At 36.2% G+C, this 20,847-nt stretch overlaps 1 protein-coding gene across 32 annotated transcripts in view; it reads left to right on the top strand.

The window, feature by feature from the left end:
* The window catches only part of SOX6 (SRY-box transcription factor 6), a 626,002-nt gene that overhangs the window by 414,443 nt on the left and 190,712 nt on the right, over positions 1–20,847 (top strand). For all 32 annotated transcript variants that reach the window (XM_072969599.1, XM_072969571.1, XM_072969578.1 and 29 more), the window contains 2 exons: positions 9,319–9,491; positions 12,332–12,400. In XM_072969599.1, coding sequence (XP_072825700.1) covers positions 9,319–9,491; positions 12,332–12,400 — 242 coding nt within the window. The remainder of the gene's footprint in view (positions 1–9,318; positions 9,492–12,331; positions 12,401–20,847) is intronic.

Here is a 20,847-nt window from a genome sequence, read left to right as displayed (position 1 = left end):
GAAGCTTTCTGAACATAATATTTTCATAATACATTGATGATAGTACCTATTGTACCCAGAAATCATTGTTAAATTAAAAATTGAGAATGAAAAGAATATGCTATTTATCCAGCTGTATTCAACTATGAAAGAACAAAGAAACAGCAATTTTAGAATCAATATAAAATTTCCATTTTCCCTCTACAGACCCATAATGCGAGTTTGTGATGGGTGGACTCTGTATTACTGATCTGTTATCTGATCAGATACTCAGTGCTGTAATTTGGGAAACTGTGAACTACCTGTTATTATGTAAGAACAAAAATAATCTCTCTTAGCTCCGTTTTAAGTTAAAAATTTTAGCACACCTGCCCACCTAAGTCTTATTAGCACTGGGAACATTGAGGCCCACTGAGATGTCCTAATACCTACAAACAATACAGAAAAAACAGGCGGCCTTAACTGGGCTATGTAAATTGCTGACCAAGTAGTTGGGGTCAGGGATACATTTCATGATGCCAGACCTGGAACGGGGGATTAGCAGATCAGCCAAAAAGGGCACTAAAAGCCAGAGGATCATCCAAATCAGCCTGTTGAGAAAAGCCAAAATTCCATGATTTCAGAGTCCAGGTCCACATACAAGGTCTGGTGGAGATACACATAGAAATCTAGGTTGCAGGGTTGCGGGGGTGGGGGGTGGGGTCTCAGCACCAGGAGTTTAGAATTTGGAAGAAATAAAATCAGAGGGAGAGAAAGAGAGCGGGTAGGAGAGTGACTGATTGTATTAGTAATGAAAGATTAACTACAAACAATGGTAATCATTTGTGACTTAGACTGAAGTGTGAATAGGGCTTTGTGTTAGTGGATTGAGCTATCTTAAAGAACAAAGAGAATCATAGATACTCCCCTAAGTAAGTACTTCATTTTAATGAGGACCTCGAGAAACATTGTATTTAAAAAAACAAAAAAACAAAAAACCCTCAAAAACTTTATAAGGAGAATTTCAGCTACCTTACTGGGTGAAGTAGTTTTGAGAAGGTTATTTAGGAATCCAATTTTCCATTTATCATAGTGGTTAAGAGGACAGAATCTGTGACCAAACTGCATGATTTTGAATGTTAGGTATATGATTTAATAGCTTAGGACTTGGGCAAATTCCTTGACCTTTGCATGCCTCAATCTCCTCATCTTTAAAATGCAGAAAACAATATGAACTACTGCATATGATTGTTATGAGGAATAACTGAGTTAATAAATATCAGGCTCTTCTTATCATGAAACAAGTGCTATGTAAGTTTAAGCAACTTATTATTGTGCAACAAGGCATATTGGGATAAGGCAAGGATTGCCCTGATTTACACTAGACAAGTTATAAATACAATCTAGAAATGGGCAAAGTATATGGTGTGTTTGCACAGGCAGTTGCCTTAGTTGTATCTGGGAGGTTCCTCAAACCTTGCTAGGCACACTTTGATTTCTGTGGGTAACTTCCTTTTGGTCAGCACCTTACTATGTCAGCCTGCAGGCACACTGTACTCCACAGCAGCAGAACATTTGCGTTGAATCTGAAATATTTGGGAATGCCATGGTCTGCATAATCTTTTTAGTTGCTTGGAACCAGGAGGCCATATGCTCATTGGAGAGACTGGGGAGAAGGGGATTAAACGTAACAAAGTTTGACTCCCAGTCTAGGTGCTAATTTTCTGAATAACTGCAGGCATATCACTTAATATTAGGATCTGTTTTTACTTCTGTAAAATATCAACATTCAATTTTAACACATCATTGGTTGTCCGATTGCCTAGTCTATTTTCTAGACTTTTTAATTTGTAAATAAAGTCTTAATAAGAAGTCTTATTTCTAAACTTGGCATTAAAATTCTAAGTCCCTTAGAGCATTGCTCCTAACTTTTACAAATTCCCTGCAATGTATTTTAAATCTGAGGCATGGGAAGATAGCTCTCCCTTAGGCTCTAGACTTTCTTGGATTAAGAACCAGAAGACCTGAATTCAAATCCAATCAAATGTTCTGACTTGGTCAAGTTTCTTTATATCTAGTTGCTTAGCTTTGCATCTGTGAAATGAAAATAATGCCACATTTAGGATAATGATCAGACGAGATAGCACATAAACTCTTTTAAGACAGTGTTGTGTTAAACAAGGTCTATTTTTCTTAATCTTTACTTTCCTATCTTCTAACTCTGGTGGAGCTTCTAAAGAAAGAGCCAATCTTGTAATACTCAGTGGAAATATTGAGAAAATAACTTTATTGTTTTTTCCCCAAGGACCAATGGATTTCATGTTTCTGAAAGACCAGAAGCTACTCTTTTAATGTGTGAATTATGGAGTTGTGCCACTGACCATTTATTATCCATAGAAAACAGTAATGTAAAGATAGCCTGTCTTATACTGAAGGGGAGATGTTTCAGGATACCTTCATTTCCGGACCCCAAAAGGATGGGCTAATAAAGCACACTGGGCTGAAGGCCCAGCTGTGAGTTTAGGAGCCTAGATGGCAGAATTCCATGGATTGTTTGTGCTCTTTTGGGATCTGCAACATGAATAGACCTCAGTTGATCCAGGAATAGACTTCCTTTTGCAGCTAGAAAGAGGGGAAGCTGAAGGAGAGGTGAGTGTGCCTGGGATAGATAGGAGGGTTCAAACTTAATTTAGGGAGTCCCTGGGTCTCCTTGTCTTATTCATACACAGTAAGATTTTAATGACATTTTAAATGAGAGTTGTTTACATTTTAAGAAAGAAATTCTCATACATTGGGTGGGGAAAAAAAAATAAAAACCTAGCCTGTACCTCAGTCCATGAGCCACACTTCCTGTGTAGTGGTCCCTAAGTGATTCCTAAGAGCACAATTGCTGCATTTATTAAACTTTTTATTTACTAAGGAGTGGATAGTAGCATATGGGAGCAATGACAATAGCTGACTGATGAGAAAACAAAGAAATTCCAGTATTTTGCTCTTTTGAAAAAAGTCATTCAGAATTTAGTCATATTGGTTCAGCTGCTGTAACCAAAGACTGATAAGATAATAGAGGTCTTTGTGGTGGTTTTGTACTGAAATCCTTTATCTTTATGATGCACTGGAGCCCTTTAGAGTGGAAAGCTTTTAAAACTGCTGTTAGATTCAGAACTCAAATTAGCTGCTGGTACAGTGGGACAGGGCTTCCTTTCTCAGGCAGTCACCACAAAGTAACTTTTATCAGGGGACCTTCTGATAGATTGTTAGTTTCTTCAGCTTACCCTATTTATTTTTGTTGACTTTTTGCTGTCCTATTTTGTGACATTTAAAAGAAGGGTATATCAAAAAAAGGCCAATGCTAAATGATGGACTGAGCTTGTGAAGTGGAGACATCACAGCCCATCTGATGTGTGAGGAGGCTGCAGGATGAGACACAGCAGTTTAACCAGGTTACCTGTGGGCAGAAAAGATCAAATGCAGCTTTCTTTCATGACTAGCATTGTATTTTGGCTTTCTTCTCAAACAATGTCCATTAAAAAAAAATTAGAACTGACTAGGGGATTGACTCTTAAGAGATTTTCTTTTCGACTTAATTTAAAATCTTTCTGAGTTGTTGGCTGAGTTCCTTGATTGATGCTGCCTTGGAATTATTGTTAAATTCCTTAATCCCTTCTAGAATTGAGTGAAAAAGTATATCTCCATCAGAATTCCATTCCAGTGTCACTGCCACCCCTCCCTATGGTTCCAAGCACAGACACTTTTCGTTAACCAGGCTTCTTATAATTTAATTATGAAGTCCTATTAAGTTTATTAAAGTAGCATGTGATCCAGTAAAGGAGAATGGTTAGGTAGAAGTCTTATTTTAAATTCCCTAGGACACATTTCTAGATAATGCCATTTGTTAATATTAGTTTTATTTGGCTTGGTAAACACTGTATTTTAACACCATTGCCCTTCATTTCATAAAAATGAAGAGATAAAAAACATGTTGAGAAATTTACAAGACTTAATTTAGCTGTCCCTATGTGTTCGTTCTCTCTTTCCCCCTCTCTCTCCTTCCCTCTTTCCTTCTTCTCTTCCACCTTCTCTTTTTCTTTTTCTGGCTCCTTCCACCCCCACCTTTCTAATTTTCTGTCTCTCTTTCCACTGCTGTGGGTTTTCTCATTAGAAAGACAGTTATCACCACATATCAGTGATCCACTTTCAGAGGACAGCTATTAAGAGAGTGACCTGTTTAAGATTTTTATGTTGTGAAAGTCCTAGGTATGGAAATATTGTGAAAGAGGTGAGGCAAATCTATTTAGTAAAGTGCTCTGCAAGGTGCCTCCCTTGTCCAGATGTGGAGTCTTTAGGGACTTCCCAATGCCCAGTCTTATTTCTAGCACCACTGATTGTAATTATGTATATTTCATATGGGCAAAATTAACTAGCAGATTGTAGTGCTAACTTCTATGAGCTGATGTAAAAAAAAGATTAAATTTTAAACTTGATTTTTAATTTTAATTTTTCATTCTATATCAAGAGGGGATTTATCCTAATTGTCTTATTATTTTACCTAAATTCTTATCTATTTTGAATTTTCTCTGTTGGCTTTGGACCTAGGGACAGGTAGTTGCAGTTTGTAAAGTTTAAAATAAATAGTCTATTTTAGTTAATTTTTGTCAAGTTCTTCAGATTTTGACCAAAAAAGGCTAGAGGACTGATTTTGAAACTGTTATGGTGAAAGATGGTATTTGAAAACTTTTGATGAGGGAAATTGCTGCCATATTTACATTTTGAAAAGTGTTTCCTTATTTACGCACTATTGACTTCCTATTGAGACTCAAAATTTTAAGTACAACTGGTAAAGAATTCAATGGATCAAACTCAGTAAATCTGAAGTCACTGGAATAAAGGCTCCTAAGAAAAAAAATGTGTCAATTTTAAAGGTCTTTCCTAACTGAAGACCATTTTGTGATAGAGCCAAAGGTTAATAAAATCAGTAGTGAATGTAGCAATTTTACAGATAAGCTATTCACAACAAGTGTAGTTACTTGAATAAAAAGCTAATTCAGTTCTAAAATGCCACATGCAGTAGCAGTGAATAGCTGCTTTTAGGTGCTTTCTGGAGGAGGATAAAATACAGAATCACGGCACTCTTCTCTTCCAGCGTCCCTGGCTGCCTGTAAATTGCTGTGAATGGGGCTGTGGGCTGACAGGCTCTATTAAGACAAACTGCCTTTCTCATCGGAGAGATAAAATAAATCAGGTGTTTAGTCAAATTAAAATACTTCAGCTGGAGCAGGCCCTGGGGAGCACTGATCCACCTGACTAATCTGAGAGAAACTTAAGACAGATGTGGTTTGGGGATAAAGACGACCCCATGGAAAAAAAAGCAACTAAAAACAAAAAACCTGCTGCACTGTCTTTGGAGTTGGAGACTAGATACAGTTTATAGCAGAGAGTGTCAGGCGCAGACTGTGTGTGATACTGGATAAAAGCAAGCACCTTGACTTGTAGAGAAGTTGTGTATGGACGCTTTTTTCTGGTTCCCTTTTTTCAGTTTATGAAACTACCCCTGTCTTTTTGTGGGGAAGAGACTATTTTCTGGCAATGCTTCTTAGAGAAGCATTTTAAGATAGTCTCAAAAGATGTGAAACAGATGATGTTCGGCAGCTACTGATGACCTCTGCTGGCCTGGGCAGACCCTCAGGATCTGATCAATTTTTTTTTTAAAGTTGGTTTTCACCAAACCTTGGAACATAATTTAAGACAAGATTTTCTAGATAGAGTTAGACTACCTCATAAGAGCATTCTATATGGTCGTTTGCCTTCCTTAACATGTATTTAGGTTGCCCCACTAAGCCTCATAAATTGTCTACTTTTTCAACAACTCTGGCAATTTTCGTTCCTTTGCCGTGGCAAAGCTTCATGTTCAATTAAATGAGTATTTTCTGAGATGAAGTGACATGTGTTTGAAGGTTGGTTGGTCAGTGTGATTTGGACTTGATGTTATTTTTATTATAACAAGCATATACATTTACTGTTAATTAAAACAAAAATCCAGCACCACAAATTTTAAATACCTGGGTTTAAACCACTGTATATGAACAAATACAGTGAGTACAGAACAGAAAAATGACTACACACACAAATTAACCTACACATTTAGAGAATGTAAGCTGTTGTGTGGTATAAATTGATTTCTCGTTAACTTGACACCCCAGGGGCTAATGGCTATATACATTTCCCATTTGGGGGCAATTTTAGATTGTTGTACTACTACATTTCATTCCAACTGCAGTTATCATGCCACTTTTATCTATTCCAGATATGTATGTGCTCCTCAAACTTAAAGAAAAGATAGCAACAGCCTTATATGAGTACCTACCTAACTCTTTCATTTAAAAATACTGATCTCTGGCTTGTTTTCTTCTCAAGTTTGATGAAAACCTTATTTAGATGTCATTGAATTTTTACAATTAACTTGAATGTCATGCTGATTATTTAAAAAGATCCAGTTAAATGGTGTTGTTCTGTAAATTCAGATATACATGTTGATTAGCATTGGAAGCACCAATGCGTTTATAGACCTGTTGGCTTCACCTTGAACAGAAGAGACTTTGAAGACATTTATGTGTTGCCTGTGCAGAGGAGAAAGGGGAATATATTAAAAAGACACTGTTTAACCTGAGAGAGAGAACAATTTCCAGTCTTTACTGGGGAATCTAAATACCAGATCCAGCTCTTGTGTTGGTCCTTGCCCAAAATTTCCTACAAATGCTCTTCTTTATTAGCAAAGAATTATGGTACAGTAACTTTCCTGGTGTCCAATAAGTCTTAACTTACTTCCCGTACATAGGTATAACAAGAAAATTGCATGTAGATCAGAATGTTGCAAAACTATGCATATAATAAAATGTGTGTAGAGCCCATTTAACTGTTCTCATAACTTCCAAACTATTCTCCACACTGTAGCCAGAATAACTATATCATCCCCTGTTTAAAGTGCTTCAATAATTTTGAAGTATTCTTAGAATAAATATGAAGCTCATCAAGCATGGTCTGTTAGGTGCTGAATGATATGACCTCTTCCAACATCTCTAGCCTCAGCTAGTCCTCTACTCCTCTTTATTTTTCTTAAATTTTGCTACCATCTTTCAATTCCTGGAACACACTGATGCTCTCCACCACCACCTGCCCCCTCATAGGGCCTCTGCCTCTGTTGTTTTCTCCTGGAAAGCTCCTTGACCACCCTCCTACTCTGCCTAGTTAACTCTTCATCTTCCTGTTAACTTGTTACTCTTTCAAGCATAACTTCCCTACAGTTGAGTCTCCCAAACTTGGTTAAGCCTCACCCTAAATATCAGTCTTGTTTGTAATTGTCATTGGTAGTTTACATTTATAGGTGTGATTACTTGATTAAGGTGAGTGTAGGGAACTCTGTCTGCTTTTTCTTGCCAAGGTATTGGTATCCTTAGTTCTTGATATAGTACCTGAGATTCAGAAGATATTTTTTAATTAAAAATTAATCAGTTATGGTGAAAAAGAATATGAAAACAAATATATGTATGTTCATGTATAACTGAAGCATTATGCTGTACACCAGAAATTGACACTTGTAAACTGATTATACGTCAATAAAAAAATATATATAAAATTAATGAAATGAGTAAATAAGCAAATTTCATACTTGTTTGGTATCATCTCATTCCTATAGATCATTAACATTTATATTAGTTGTGCTTGTGGTTTTGAAGAGATTTTATGATCGCCTCCAGGGACCTACTTTTGTATTTTAATGTTTCTGGATCGAGAAGTTCTTTCTTTTATGAAGCTGAAATTCCTATTGCTGAAATATAAACTCATTTAAAAAAAAAAACCACTTTCAGTAGCTAGAAAGCACAGCTGGTCACTATCCTTGACACAGTATTTGTTTCCTTATCAGTGGAGTACATTTTCTAACATCATCTTACTATCTTATTTTTCTTTTAATTTTGATTTTAAGCCACCTTTCAGCTCAGTGAATCTTCAAAGGATATGGGATATTGACAGTTTGTTTATTTACTTATTTTTACTTATTTCTTAAGGGCTTAAACTGGCATTCATTGTACCAAGATGGTTCTAAATATTACAGCATCTCTGCTGATATCAGTCTTCCCTTGTGAGAATCGTAACTAGTGAGGACTAGCCAACATCCTCTGAAGGCTCTCTTTCTCCATGGGCCCACTCAAAACATAGGCCCACTCCTAATTAAAAATTTTCAGTTTCTCAACTTGTCCGTGTGCTTTCTTAGCAAGAATGAGGAGGGTTTCATAAGGAGATTGGAAATCTCCTCTTCAACATACATACAAAAAAATCGGCAATCTTTATCTCTTTTGACAGCTGGTGGCATCTTTCTGAAAAGCTTTCAAATCATAGATCATTTCTTCATAATGAAACCTATGTGGCTCAAACACAGTGGGTTGAAATTCTTATCTTATGTTGCAGTGAAATGCTCTAATTTAGATTCACAAAAGGATTCTGTACCCTTTACTTAGGAGAGCTGTGCAATTTGCCCATAAATAGACTGCTCAGCACCATTAGTGCATACCGTAAGTGTGCAGCGACATCGTAACCTTTTCAACCTCAAATGTTTTTTCCCTTTGAAGAATGACAAATGACAAAGGGGTGAGGGAGTCCTCCAAGCAACACTGTTGCCTTTAAGGATAAACTTGGGAACTTTAGCTTGAGCCCCTCACAAGAAAAAAAAAATCAGTTTCAATCCTTTCTTACCTGAGGCAAGAACTGTAGAACTCTGTAGAACTTGTCCCATGGCCGAGAGAGTGACCCCTGACTTCTGAGCTTCAGAAACAAATTCTTGCATAACAGAAAAATTTTATGGGGGCAGTGATCAAAAAATTCCTTAAGTAACTTTTATTAAACACCTACTATGTCTTAGATCCTCTGTCAGTCACTGAGGGTAAAGATGATTATAGAATATTAATATAACCCAGAATTTCTACTCTTTGGTACTAAATAGTGTAAGATTCCTAGCTTGATCAGATAGATTCGGGTTAGGAGGGAAGGGGAATGTGATGAAAGGGAGAGGATGGAGTAGGTAGTTCTGCTTTGTTTTCTTTTCTTTTAAAGAGTGAGGGGGAAGAGTGAGTGAGAATTTTATCGGCAACAATCCCGTTTCTTCGCAGGGGTAATGACTAACCCAGTGTTGGTTCCACTGCTGCTCTGTAGTGTCCCTACACTCGCAATGACCTCCATTTATTGCCCCAGATATTGTAGTGTCTTAGGAAAGCCCCTTTTTAAATCTGCCCACCCCACCCCACCCCCTTCCCTAATTCATTCAGACTTTTCTCAGACTTGTGAAGTATCTTTTCGCTTCCATTTTAGGTACACCTGAGAGCCTGGCAGAGAAAGAGCGGCAGCTCTCGACCATGATTACCCAGCTGATCAGTTTACGGGAGCAGCTCCTGGCAGCGCATGACGAACAGAAAAAACTGGCAGCCTCACAAATTGAGAAACAACGGCAGCAAATGGACCTTGCTCGCCAACAGCAAGAACAGGTGAGCCCTGCAAAAGGAGCTGATGAACTGGAGATGTGGAATGTGCCAAGTTCAGCGAGTAATCACATTGATTGGTTTATTTATCATAAGCTTTCCTAACAAAAAACAAAAAACACACACACAAAAAAAAAAAGAAGAAGAAGAAGGAAAGAAAGGAAAGCCTTCTGGAAATTCAGGGTCTTCGAGAATACTGAGAGGATATGTGGAGGACAAAGAAAGGCATCATAGCAACTGGGCATAACTGAAATGATAACATTGTTCCAGAACATTTGGATTTGATTAATTACTCAGGGATACTTATTCACGTAGGCATCACATATATTCCCAATGTAGCTTAAGTTGCTTCTCTCTGGGCCTTACTCTTCTCATCCAGAAAGAGGATCTGGTCTGGAAAGATGTTGAGGATCTTTCAGCTCACTGGTCCAAGATAGGGTGACCATATGTCTCAGCTTTTCCAGAATAGCTCTGGTCAATGCCTGTTTTCCAGAGTAATTATTAATACTCCCTCTTCCACTTGCAAAAGTTGTCCTGGTTTTGGATAATAAATGATATTATCATTCTATTTATAGCATAGGCAGATCACTGAAAACAAATTAGCACACATGACTCCTATACAGATTTGACTTCATTGTTATAGAAGTGAGAAAGAAGAAAAAAATAGCCAAGTTTAAAGTATACCTTTTTAAAAATAAGTCACTTTCCCAAGTGGTTTTCCTGTCTCATAAGCGTATATTAGTCTAACAACAATGGTCCTATAGAGTAGTCCCTGATGCTTTAGATCAGACAGGCCCAAATTAATGTGCAGTTTTTAGGAATCTGACATTATTACTGGAATTATCTTTTCAGTTAAATGTATTTTATAGGGGTATATAGAGCAATATATGCTCTGTTGATTTTAATGAGTTGTGACGTCTGGTATTTTATATGCTTGAATATTTGCCCACATGTAGGAATATGGACTCAGCCCCTAATGGAAAATAACATAAAGGAACACTGTAAAAAATCAGAAGTTAGAATGTCATTTAGCCATCCAGAGATGACACAGTAATTAACTATTGACACTTGTGAATAAGCTAGCACAAATTAATCTTGACACATTTGCAGACGAGTGATATCTTACAGTGAACACTTTGTAATTATATTTCAAAATGAAAATTAAATGACACTTAAAACTAGGTTGTCATGCTCAATGAAGCGAGCATGTAGCTCAACCGATTGGCAAATAAAATTCAGAATTTGAGCCACATGGTGCTTATGTACCATACTTCACTGTGTCAAAGCCATACGTCTAGAGTGGATGATAGTAATTGCACTGTGGTGTTTTGGATGCATTTCTATGCAGCACTTTATCATTTAGGAGGGACCATCAATATTAGATGCCTAGTGGTGTTTCACTGGTTTGCAAAGAGGAAATAAATATTCACAGATCCAGCATGTACACCTAGATTTGCAGAGTGAGTTGTCCATTTCTGATTTGAATGGTGACAAGCAGAGTGGGCCTTTCCAACCTGATTAAATATTGTTTCCATTTTGCTTATAAAACTTTGGGGAGGAGTGGTCCCATTTCTCGAACTGTAGCCTATATTAGGGGCAGCTTTATCATGACTTCCAGTATGAAGCCGTCACCACCAGAACCCATAAAGCAACATTTGGGAGCAGACTGCTGTTTTGTCATCTTCTGCTAAGGAAATGTGATTTGGATATTTCTCTCTACTCTAGGCTAAAATAGCAAAGGACTCAGGAAGTATACAGCTGAGGGATGATTCACATTTATTTCCACTTTCAACATTGCCCATTCTAGAATATTGGTTTTTGGGAATAGAAGAAATAAGAAGAAAAAAGCATAGCTCTTGCCTATAGGGCACCACTAAACCAAGTCCTTGTAAGTGTTCTCTGGCTGTATTTTTCTCTGGCCTCCCAGGTTGGCAGTGAGTGTGTTCTCACTAAGGGGCATCCCCCAGGGCTTCAAGCTACAGCAGCTCAGCTTTTGAGGTAACAGGTAGCCTGATGCCCAGCTCGTGTTTTATAGTAAGCACCTAGAGAAGTTGCTTGCTCTCCTGAGGGGCAGATTCAGTCCTCAGCAGGGCTTGAATGAAGTGGTTAATGTTTCTTTTTATAGACCAGATGACATATTAAGATGTTGAATTTGATTACTGGATGAAGCAGGGGAATACAAAACTTACATGGATCCTGTACTGTAAAATTCTCACATTACCCTCAAAAAGATATGTGGTTAAATATTAAATTTTGTTCATTTTTAAAAAATACTTTGTACATCACATATGATAACAACAAAAAAAAGAAAGATTTTTTACTTTTGATGTGTTTGTTTGTTGTTTTTTTTTTGGCACTCCCTTGACAATATTTGTGTTATCAGTTCTGAAAATCTTTACATCAGAAAACATTTCACCAAAGTAGACCATACCATAAGTAATAGAAAGTTCTTTTCTATCTTTGCTTACAGATTTTACTTTTTAAACCCAAATTAAGCTCCTTAGAAAAATGCAGCCAGAGTTTTCCTGTCTTTATTCTCCAAGGATCAGATTTTGAAACTCCCATTCTTTCCAGATGACTGGTGTAACTACAGATGAACTGCTCACAAATGTAATACGAGGGGTAGTTTTCATGTACAGGTAAAGATTTAGGGGTAAGCAGAGAGATGGTGCCTGTTTGAAATATTTCCTTTTCTCCAACTTTCTGATTCTGCCTCTCTCATTTTATAGAAACTCTTTCATATAGAAGTGCAGTAAAATATTTTTGTAATACCAGGAGAGATACTTGAGGTAATGGCAAAGGTGTAAGCATTTCATTTTAACTTAATGAAACTTTATTTCTGATAGATTGCAAGACAACAGCAGCAACTTCTGCAACAGCAGCACAAAATTAATCTCCTGCAGCAACAGATCCAGGTCAGTGTATTTTATTACTCTCGACTGATTATGCTTAGATACTTTCCTCCTTGAAAATGGAATTTAAAATGTTGCAAGTGCACCCTTCTCTTATAAACAGCACCAATAGGGCTGTTCTTCAAGGATGTTGTATTCAATTGTATAAGTGGATGTAGGAAATACTGACTAGGTGGTGGTCAAAGCATTCTTTTCTGATGCGATGTGTAGCAGAATAAACTTTATCTTTTTTTTCCTTCTGCCGTTTGCCTAACCACAATCTAGTAGAAATCTAACGGTTTCCAAGGTAGCATACAAATGCTAGTTTTATTGCCACAAACTACTTTCTGCTTTGTTTTTTTTACCATCTAATAATGTCATGGGTAGAAGCTTATGTTTATTTGCTTGTTAGGACTGCCTAATTGGGCTAATTATGAGAAGAATCTTATGACCTAGGAAAAGGTTGGTAGTAATTTGTTCTTTAACAAATATTAACTGCACTTATTTTATTAATATAAAAATTAATAAATAATTGTCTGTCTTCAAGGAGTGTATAGTCTAAAAAGGAAGAAAAACTTGTTCCTGACTAATTGTAACACAACTTAGAAATTCCTTTTTTTTGTGGAAGGATAACACAATAGGTAGGTCATAATGACAATGGCCTGGGAAGGAATTCTGTTTTCTGTCATTCCTTTAGAAATTGATGGTTAATTCAGCTATTTGAGATAGGTAAGGGAAGTGGTCTCCATTTTTTTAATAAGAACATAGGTGTGTAACTTCTAGAAAGCCTTAGAATAAGCAGCTGGTTGTCTGCTGATTAATCCTCAGGAACACTGACCCCAGAGTTATATATGCCCATCATAGCCTCATTGATTTCTCTTGGTTGCTGTGGATATTTTCTAACCACAGGGATCTATAATTCAGCCTACTTAGGGCAGTATATTCTGAATTATATTAGTTTTTCCTTGAGATTGGTATTATACCTTCCCGTATTTTTAAAAAATCATTTGCATAAAGTCATAGCTTACTCTAATCTTCATCTCACCGATGAAAGCCAGTGATTTTAACTTAGATCTTTGCTTCATTTTTGTAATCACACTTAGTGTTCCAGGTAGTAGTCACTGCATTTGAAATTCTGATTTGGTCCCTGAAAAAGTACCTGTACCTAATTTGGCATTTTGTCCAGCTAGCTTTATTAGGAGGTTTTAGCCAGTGTTTGTTGTTGTGTTTGTTTTTCCATCAGTTCTGATACTATATTCCATACTCAAGTCTATATGCTTCAAAACAGAGCCCAAACATAGAGGAGATGGAATGTCTCTGGCATCTTTGACAGTCAGCCTTTACAATTAAGTCCTGGAATAATTTCTCATCCTGATATCTTTCTTATGACTCATGCTGAGATCCTTAATTAAATAACTGTCCAGGTCTTTCCTTGTTCTGCCCTTATTAGAATTTTCAGTGTGTCTCCTACTGCTAAGGTCAAGATTTTTAGCCTGTGGCCTCCTGCATTTTTCTCTAGATCCCTCTCTAAGAACTCAGTAGGTGTTAAATAACCTGATCATTTAGTTCTCTGTTTCTCCTATTTGTTAAGCAGAAATAGAAGAAATTCCCTGAGATGTTCCCATATCAGTTCCTTATTGTTAATGCTTTTTACTACCTCTTTATTTCTTGCTTCTTTATTTTGGTTATATTTCACTTCTTAGTCCAAAGTTGTTTGTATTAAGTGGCTGCCTTAATTGATGTTTGCCTGTGGTACTGAGGATCTCAGATGAATAGTAGCCAAATTAATTCAAAGTATTTTAATGAAATATTATAGGTATTTATTGATTATGTATGATTTTATAGCTATAACTCAGCTATTTAAAATCGATTTTTTTCTGAAAACTATAGAACATGATCTTAAAATATTATTCATCAGAATGTTCAATTTGAGAAGATGGGAAAATTGATTTTTCAAGTTTTCTAATAGAAGTTTAATTGCTTTTAAATTTTGTAGATAGTCCTCATTGTTTAAATTTTTAAAAATTTAAGCTAGTCAGAACTTGATCTTAGCAGTATAAATTATAAAATGATACAGATTCAAAATATCAGTTACATTAATCTTAGAAATATGGGATTCTTTGTAACAACAATTCATATTTTAAAAAATAAGAGGAAGCAATAACCTGTATTTGCAGTTCATTCTGTCTTCAGCTACTGCTTCACTGCATATCTTGTCAGTATTTATCTTATCAGTATGAGACCATTCAAAGAATTTTCCAAATACTGAAAAACACTTACTTCTTACACAAAACAGATTCATCTCTGACACTTAGAAAGCACGTATCTGATTTTCAGACTTTTGGTTGTTTTTTGGAAGGGAAATGGGTTAACTGTATTTTCAAATACAGTTTTTGACCAGCTATAGAGATGATCAAATTTAGGGGAGAGACTATTGTTGAGCTGATTTTAATTTGAGCAAAATATGAGATTTAAGAGATGCTTCAAACATTTTTCTATGATGAAAGAAACATTCTCCCTTTTGAAAACAAAACAATGAGTAAAATAAGGTGATAAATTTAAAACCTAACTTCTCTTCTGAAAGCAAATGACTGCAACGACAATTTGAGGTTCCATACGTGGCCTTTTTCCTTCTTTAGAATTCTTGTGTCCTAGAACCTATTTGCTAACTTGGTCAGCAAGATTAAGCCATGGCAATTGACCATAGATCCCAGGTATCAGGTGGGTTCATTCAAGATTATTCTTTACTTCTAGTTCAGAACGCTGACTTCTGAATTAGTACTGTTATTTTGGAATTTGTACACTGTCGTAGAAAGAAAGGGAGGAGTGTCTAAGCTCTTAAAACAACCACACACAAACACATTTGGGTCTATTATAATGGAAACAAGTGAAAACCTGAAATGATTTGCACACATTGAAAAGCAGGATTTTTCATTAGAGATAGGAAAAGGCATGATTAAGATAGTGTTGTAGAAGTCCCCATGCTTAGTTTATCCGCAGTCATTCAAAACTGTATATGTAGTTAAAAATCATTTCAAGGTTTATATATTTTTCCTTTCTTGAATATAATTTTAATGTAATTTTGCCTTGGTAAATTCTAATTAAATTTTTAAAGAGACTTTTAAGACCATGCATGGTCTTTAAGCCAGGTTGAAAAGTAAGAGGATTTGGGGAACTAATGTTTTTATAGTTTTGATGATTCAATTTTTACCATTAAAAAAATCAGGTTAATAACTTTAAATGATTATTCAAATTCTTTAACATTAACAGGTCTTTTAAGAGTCTGTTTGCTTAGTGAATTCAAATCCCTCTGTTTGTGTTTTGGGGAAAATGGTGATTCCACTAATTTGTTACATGTATGGATTTCCCCTAATATGGAGACCAGAAAAAGTTAGACATTTTTGATTTTCCAGGACAGAAATAGAACAGTTTTTATAAAATCTGTGGAAAACAAAACTAATAGATCATGGAATATGAATCCTTGGAGTTGGTTCTCATGCTGCAATTCTAAAGGACAGATAACTGCTTCAGTAATTTCATCTTCCTTCTCTTATACATTGCACTACAGTATCTTAGCCAATCTTGTGAAGCGTTTTATTTGGGAGTTATGTTGACTAGTAAACAGAATTCACTTTGAATCCATTGGACATATCAATGCATATTTATAGTATCTTAACAAACTATTAAATATGTCTAATCTAAGCAAATCAGAAAATATTTTACAAACCTTGATTTCTTGATCCGTCCATATATTTATTCATGTAACCTCATTTGACTGTATCATGGTTTTTGAAACTAAAGAAGATATTCTTTATGGGTACAAATTACATTCTTTGGTTTTGATAGCATGTCAATAGAAACATATTTAATGATGGCATTTATTAGGTAAGAACTTAATCTTTGCAAGAGAATTCAGCCTATTAAAATATCTCTGTGAGAAACTTGCTTTTTCAGACATGAATGGTATGATCCAAATATTCATGTCTCTTTAGGCCCCACTTTAGAGTTACTCAAATGCCTGTACTGTGTGCTATGCAGGCAATGTCCCCTCCTCGGATCGCTGACCAAACAGCAGTAGTCTCTTCAGAAGGGACTGGTTGGTTGGGATTTTATTTGGGCATCTGTCTTACTGGGCCAGAGCTAATGATTTAGTCCATTATACATACACCTTTTGGGGGAAATTGTGACACTTGAAATTCTTAGCTCTTTATTAATCTTTATGATTATTAATCTTTATAATTAATATAAATAGTCATTGTCCTTCCCTAATACATGAAGTAGACAGCAAACTCAATCTGTGGAAGGCCCAAACTAAATACCATCACTGCTGTTTTGCAGATACTCTTCCTCTTATCTGAAAACTTTCTCTTTTAAATGCTAATCCATGCTGCTTATTTACAAAACCAAGTGTTTGTCTCTTTGCTGAAGCTTCACTCTGTTCTTAAGAGTGTGAGTATATCTTTCATACATAATGTTTTCTGTTTTGATTATAATATATTCTTCTGTGCTGTTCATATATTTTATGCATCTCTGTGTGTTTGTCATGTGATAGAGTGCCATTAAATGTGTGTTCTCCTTTCTTCCTGCCTGGTAACCAGCAGAGGTATTAATATTATAAGCAAGGAGGTGATTGCTTTTAAACCATTAAAAAGAATAATTTGAGATGTACTCTCACCTTTTAAGGAGATAAACCTTGCCTTTTGTTTCCTTCAATGTGAATAACTATAGGCATTTCAGGTATCTGCTGAGCAGAAGAAGGACTACCTTTTTATGTGAAGTAGTTGTCTAAAGATCAGAAATAATTACTTTGTACATTAGCCTTCATGGCCCGCATGACCTGGTTAATTAATTTTTGCCAGGATAATAATAATGGATATATATTTGAAGATATGCTTCATCATTAAGTATCTAATTGACCTCTAATTTTAAGAGCTAGACCTTACATTTATTGTCTTTTGGAATTGGCTGGAGTAGCCAACAGAAAGACTGAGGAAAGTAAGGAGCCTTCTAGTCTCACGGAGTTCCTCTGTCTTATGTTGTATATGTTGTATCTCTTTGTTAATTGTATTTAGCATTGATAAACAAAAAGCAATTATACTGCTCCTGTTTTGGCTCTAGCAAATAGTACTTTTTTGTGTGTGTTATTGATCAGGTAACTGATCTCCTTCCAACAACCTCTGAACAGAACCAAATAAACCCATTGAAAGTAATTTGATACCTTTATTGTCACTGTACTTGTATCTGATTCTCTCTTGCAATGAAATGAGGGTTATAAACAAAGCTTAGAAGTCTAGGATTAGCCCGCAGCTTCAGCAAACCCTTAAAATATTTTGTAATTCTATCTTCAATCATGAATTAGCCAGAAAAAACAGACCCTCTCTCCTCTCTCTATTTCTCTGCTGTGCTGTTTTTAATTGCCCATGGGCAGGCTGTTGTGATCTTCTTTGGAAGTTTAAAACCAAGATAAAAATGCAAATCTAATTATTTCTTTTATGTAATCTAATTAACGTTTAAAGAAATGATAGATGCTCTATAGCCTGCTTCTAACATTTTAATAATGAAGTTTCTGAATTATAAAGAATAGGTAAAGCTGCTATAATTCATGAATAGCAAGGGCTTTAACAGCTAAAAATATAAATTCTTATTGTGGATTAGAAACTCTGTTAACTAACTCGTGTTAGTTAATGAGGCTAGACTGTTAAAGTTGGACTGGATCTAGAAATAAGAAGAGTTGATACCTGACCAGATCCTGAGCTGCTATATGGAATTATTAATTAGCTTGCTACCTGTTTTCTAAATGTGCCATATGGCAAAGATCTCATTTGGCAGACCAGAGAACCTGATGGTGAATCTCAGTGCTTTTTAAGCACTATCCTTCAGTATCCCCACCCTCCCTCCTCTATCTTATCTACTTGTGATTATCTCTCAGACTTGACTCCCCAGATCCCTTTCAAATCAATGATACTACAGATTCGGGGAATCCAAAGTCTCTGCTTCTTTCTGGGGTTAGTGAAAGTGGGAGAACGCATGACCTCCTCAGGGCACATTTTGTATCTGCATGTTTGTATCTATATAAATATGCATATTTAGAACCCACAAATTAGTGATGTGATTATAGGATAATCAGTGTGGATGCATTATAATCAATTATTATCACCAGGATAATCGAGAGGAAAAGAAAGAGCAAAAATTTTCTCTGGCCGCCCAATGAGGGCTATTTCAGTTGTCAGTAAGAGGAGAGGAAGGCTTATCAGATACTCCGAAATGGTTGCCCAGGAATTAGAGCTGCCTGGAGACTGTCTAAAAGGGAGGATTTTATTCTAGAAAACAGGGTCAAATTCTTAACTTTCATACTAAAATGGGCTTTTCTATTAGATCTATAGTGCTTGTGAAGTTAGAGGGATAGTAAATGAACCTTTCCAATTTATTTTATAGCTTTTTTTAAAAAAAACACAGATGAAGTTATGTGATGTAGCAGCACAAAATGCAGAAGTCCTTCTTGTTTAAAATAAAGTTGTTCATATAAATCTTATGTATGCCATCTCCTGTGAGTCAAGCATTTGCCCAGCTTTTGTGAATTATGTCTATACTTAGAATTTAAGAAGTTAAACAGTATGCATACCAGACTTGAGAGATGGGAAATAAAAATTGATATACTGTGTGACACTTGATATAGCACAGGGAAATATCTTTTAAATTCTGAAGGGATGTACTGACATAACCATTTTTAATTCACATAAGGTAACTCCCACTAAAGGTTATTAATGTTAGAGTCAGGTATTTTTACTTGTTCAAAATAAAAGAAAATAAATGATGCAAAAGGTGTAATGTCTCACTATGAGACACTGAATTCATTTTATCCACCACCCAATCCATTAAGAAAACGTTAAAGTCGTAACATTAAACAATGAAAGTTAAGGAATTCATAGATCGGAATAAAGCGTAAAGTCCATCTTCAGTCAGGTCATAGTCATGACTTTTGTTGAACTTACACTTCAGTGGGAGATTTTTATCTTAAAACGTCTGCAGATAAATTTTCTACAGTGGCTGAGCGTAGTGCAGCTGGGAAGGGCTCTCAGCTGGGCTGACTTGGCTGCTGCTTGAACATGTTGACAAGGTGGTCATACTATTCTAAAGAACTCTAACAAGTCATGCTTATTTTGTACTGTAATAGCATCACTCATTTTCCAGCTGCACAAATGTTGGCTCTTCCTTATACATTCTTTAGTTGTATTATTCACAGAAAAAGGGGGTGTGGGGTAAAAACCAAGAAAGCTGATTTTAGTTTCAATTGATTGTCTAACAACTTTTGTTCCCTTTCAAAAGTTGTGATGTCAGGAACCAGTTACCCAAATGGAAAAACATTCTTTATATTCTGTTATTCAATAAAAGATGTAAGTCCTAGTTTGGTGTTTTTAAAGTGCTGGATGTGGCAGAAATCATTTGCTAATAAATATAGGATTAGTTAAATACAGGGCACTTTAGGATTAGTATAACTGAATGTTGCCTGAGATGGCAATTAGGGACCTGAAATGTCAAGGAGAGAAAGGATTTCTAGCTGCTGGTTCAGGTTTTTGTTTGTCATAAAGGATTTTTTTTTCTTTTTCTTTTTTTTTTTCATTCTGTGGCTGTTAGTCTCGCTTTCCTCCTGACTTGCATTTCGCTGAGAATCCTGATAGCGCCCAGAGAATCAGTTTAGTAGCTGGAGGCTGAGGTTTGAAAGAATCTACATGGATATAGTGGTAAAAGAATGAGTTTGGAAGCAGAAGGTGAGAGAGAGGAAGACAGTGCGTATTGGTAGGAAGCTATTACCTTCCATAGTGATGAATAACAGAGGTTTGAGAAAAAGAAAAACTAGTTCCAAGTTCTCTCTCTGCCCTACTCTGTGTAATTCTTTGTAATGCTTTGTGCAGACTCAGATTTCTAGATTTTTATGTGTGAAGGTTATACAGAGTGGAAACACTGTTACATGACCCGGAATTTGTCTATGGAAAAGCCCAGAGGAGCACGCATAAGTGCGATAGTAGTATTCATTGTTGGGTTCTAGTCAGAGGTTAATCTTAGAAGATGAGATAGACCAGGGCAGATCCACAGTGAGAGAGCAAACATGTAGTCTACCATTGGAGGACTCCCAGTTTGTGGCTGGAATATCTATAATGCAAGGGAACAGGGCAAAGAAAAATGAAGTTGAGCTTTTGAAGTTGGCCTTCACAAAACAGCTATTTTTCTGTTACGATTGTCTGGTTTCATCTATTGTGCATCGTCAGACACAGTGGTCTCTGGCAGAGCCCTTTTATGGACTCTATTTTAGGGTAGAAGAGTACCCTTGGAATTCCTAGGAATCCCTTGTGGGAGGGAAGCTCAGGTTATTGGCAGTCCAGTAGAAGATGTAATCTGAACTCTATGTTTAGGACCTTGGCCTCCATGTCAATATAGTATCTTTCCTTCTCAATAAGATTGGGCCCTGACTA

Source organism: Vicugna pacos, chromosome 10 (genome assembly GCF_048564905.1).
Source record: "Vicugna pacos chromosome 10, VicPac4, whole genome shotgun sequence".
Lineage (NCBI taxonomy): Eukaryota > Metazoa > Chordata > Mammalia > Artiodactyla > Camelidae > Vicugna > Vicugna pacos.
This window is presented reverse-complemented; position numbering and strand designations above follow the sequence as displayed.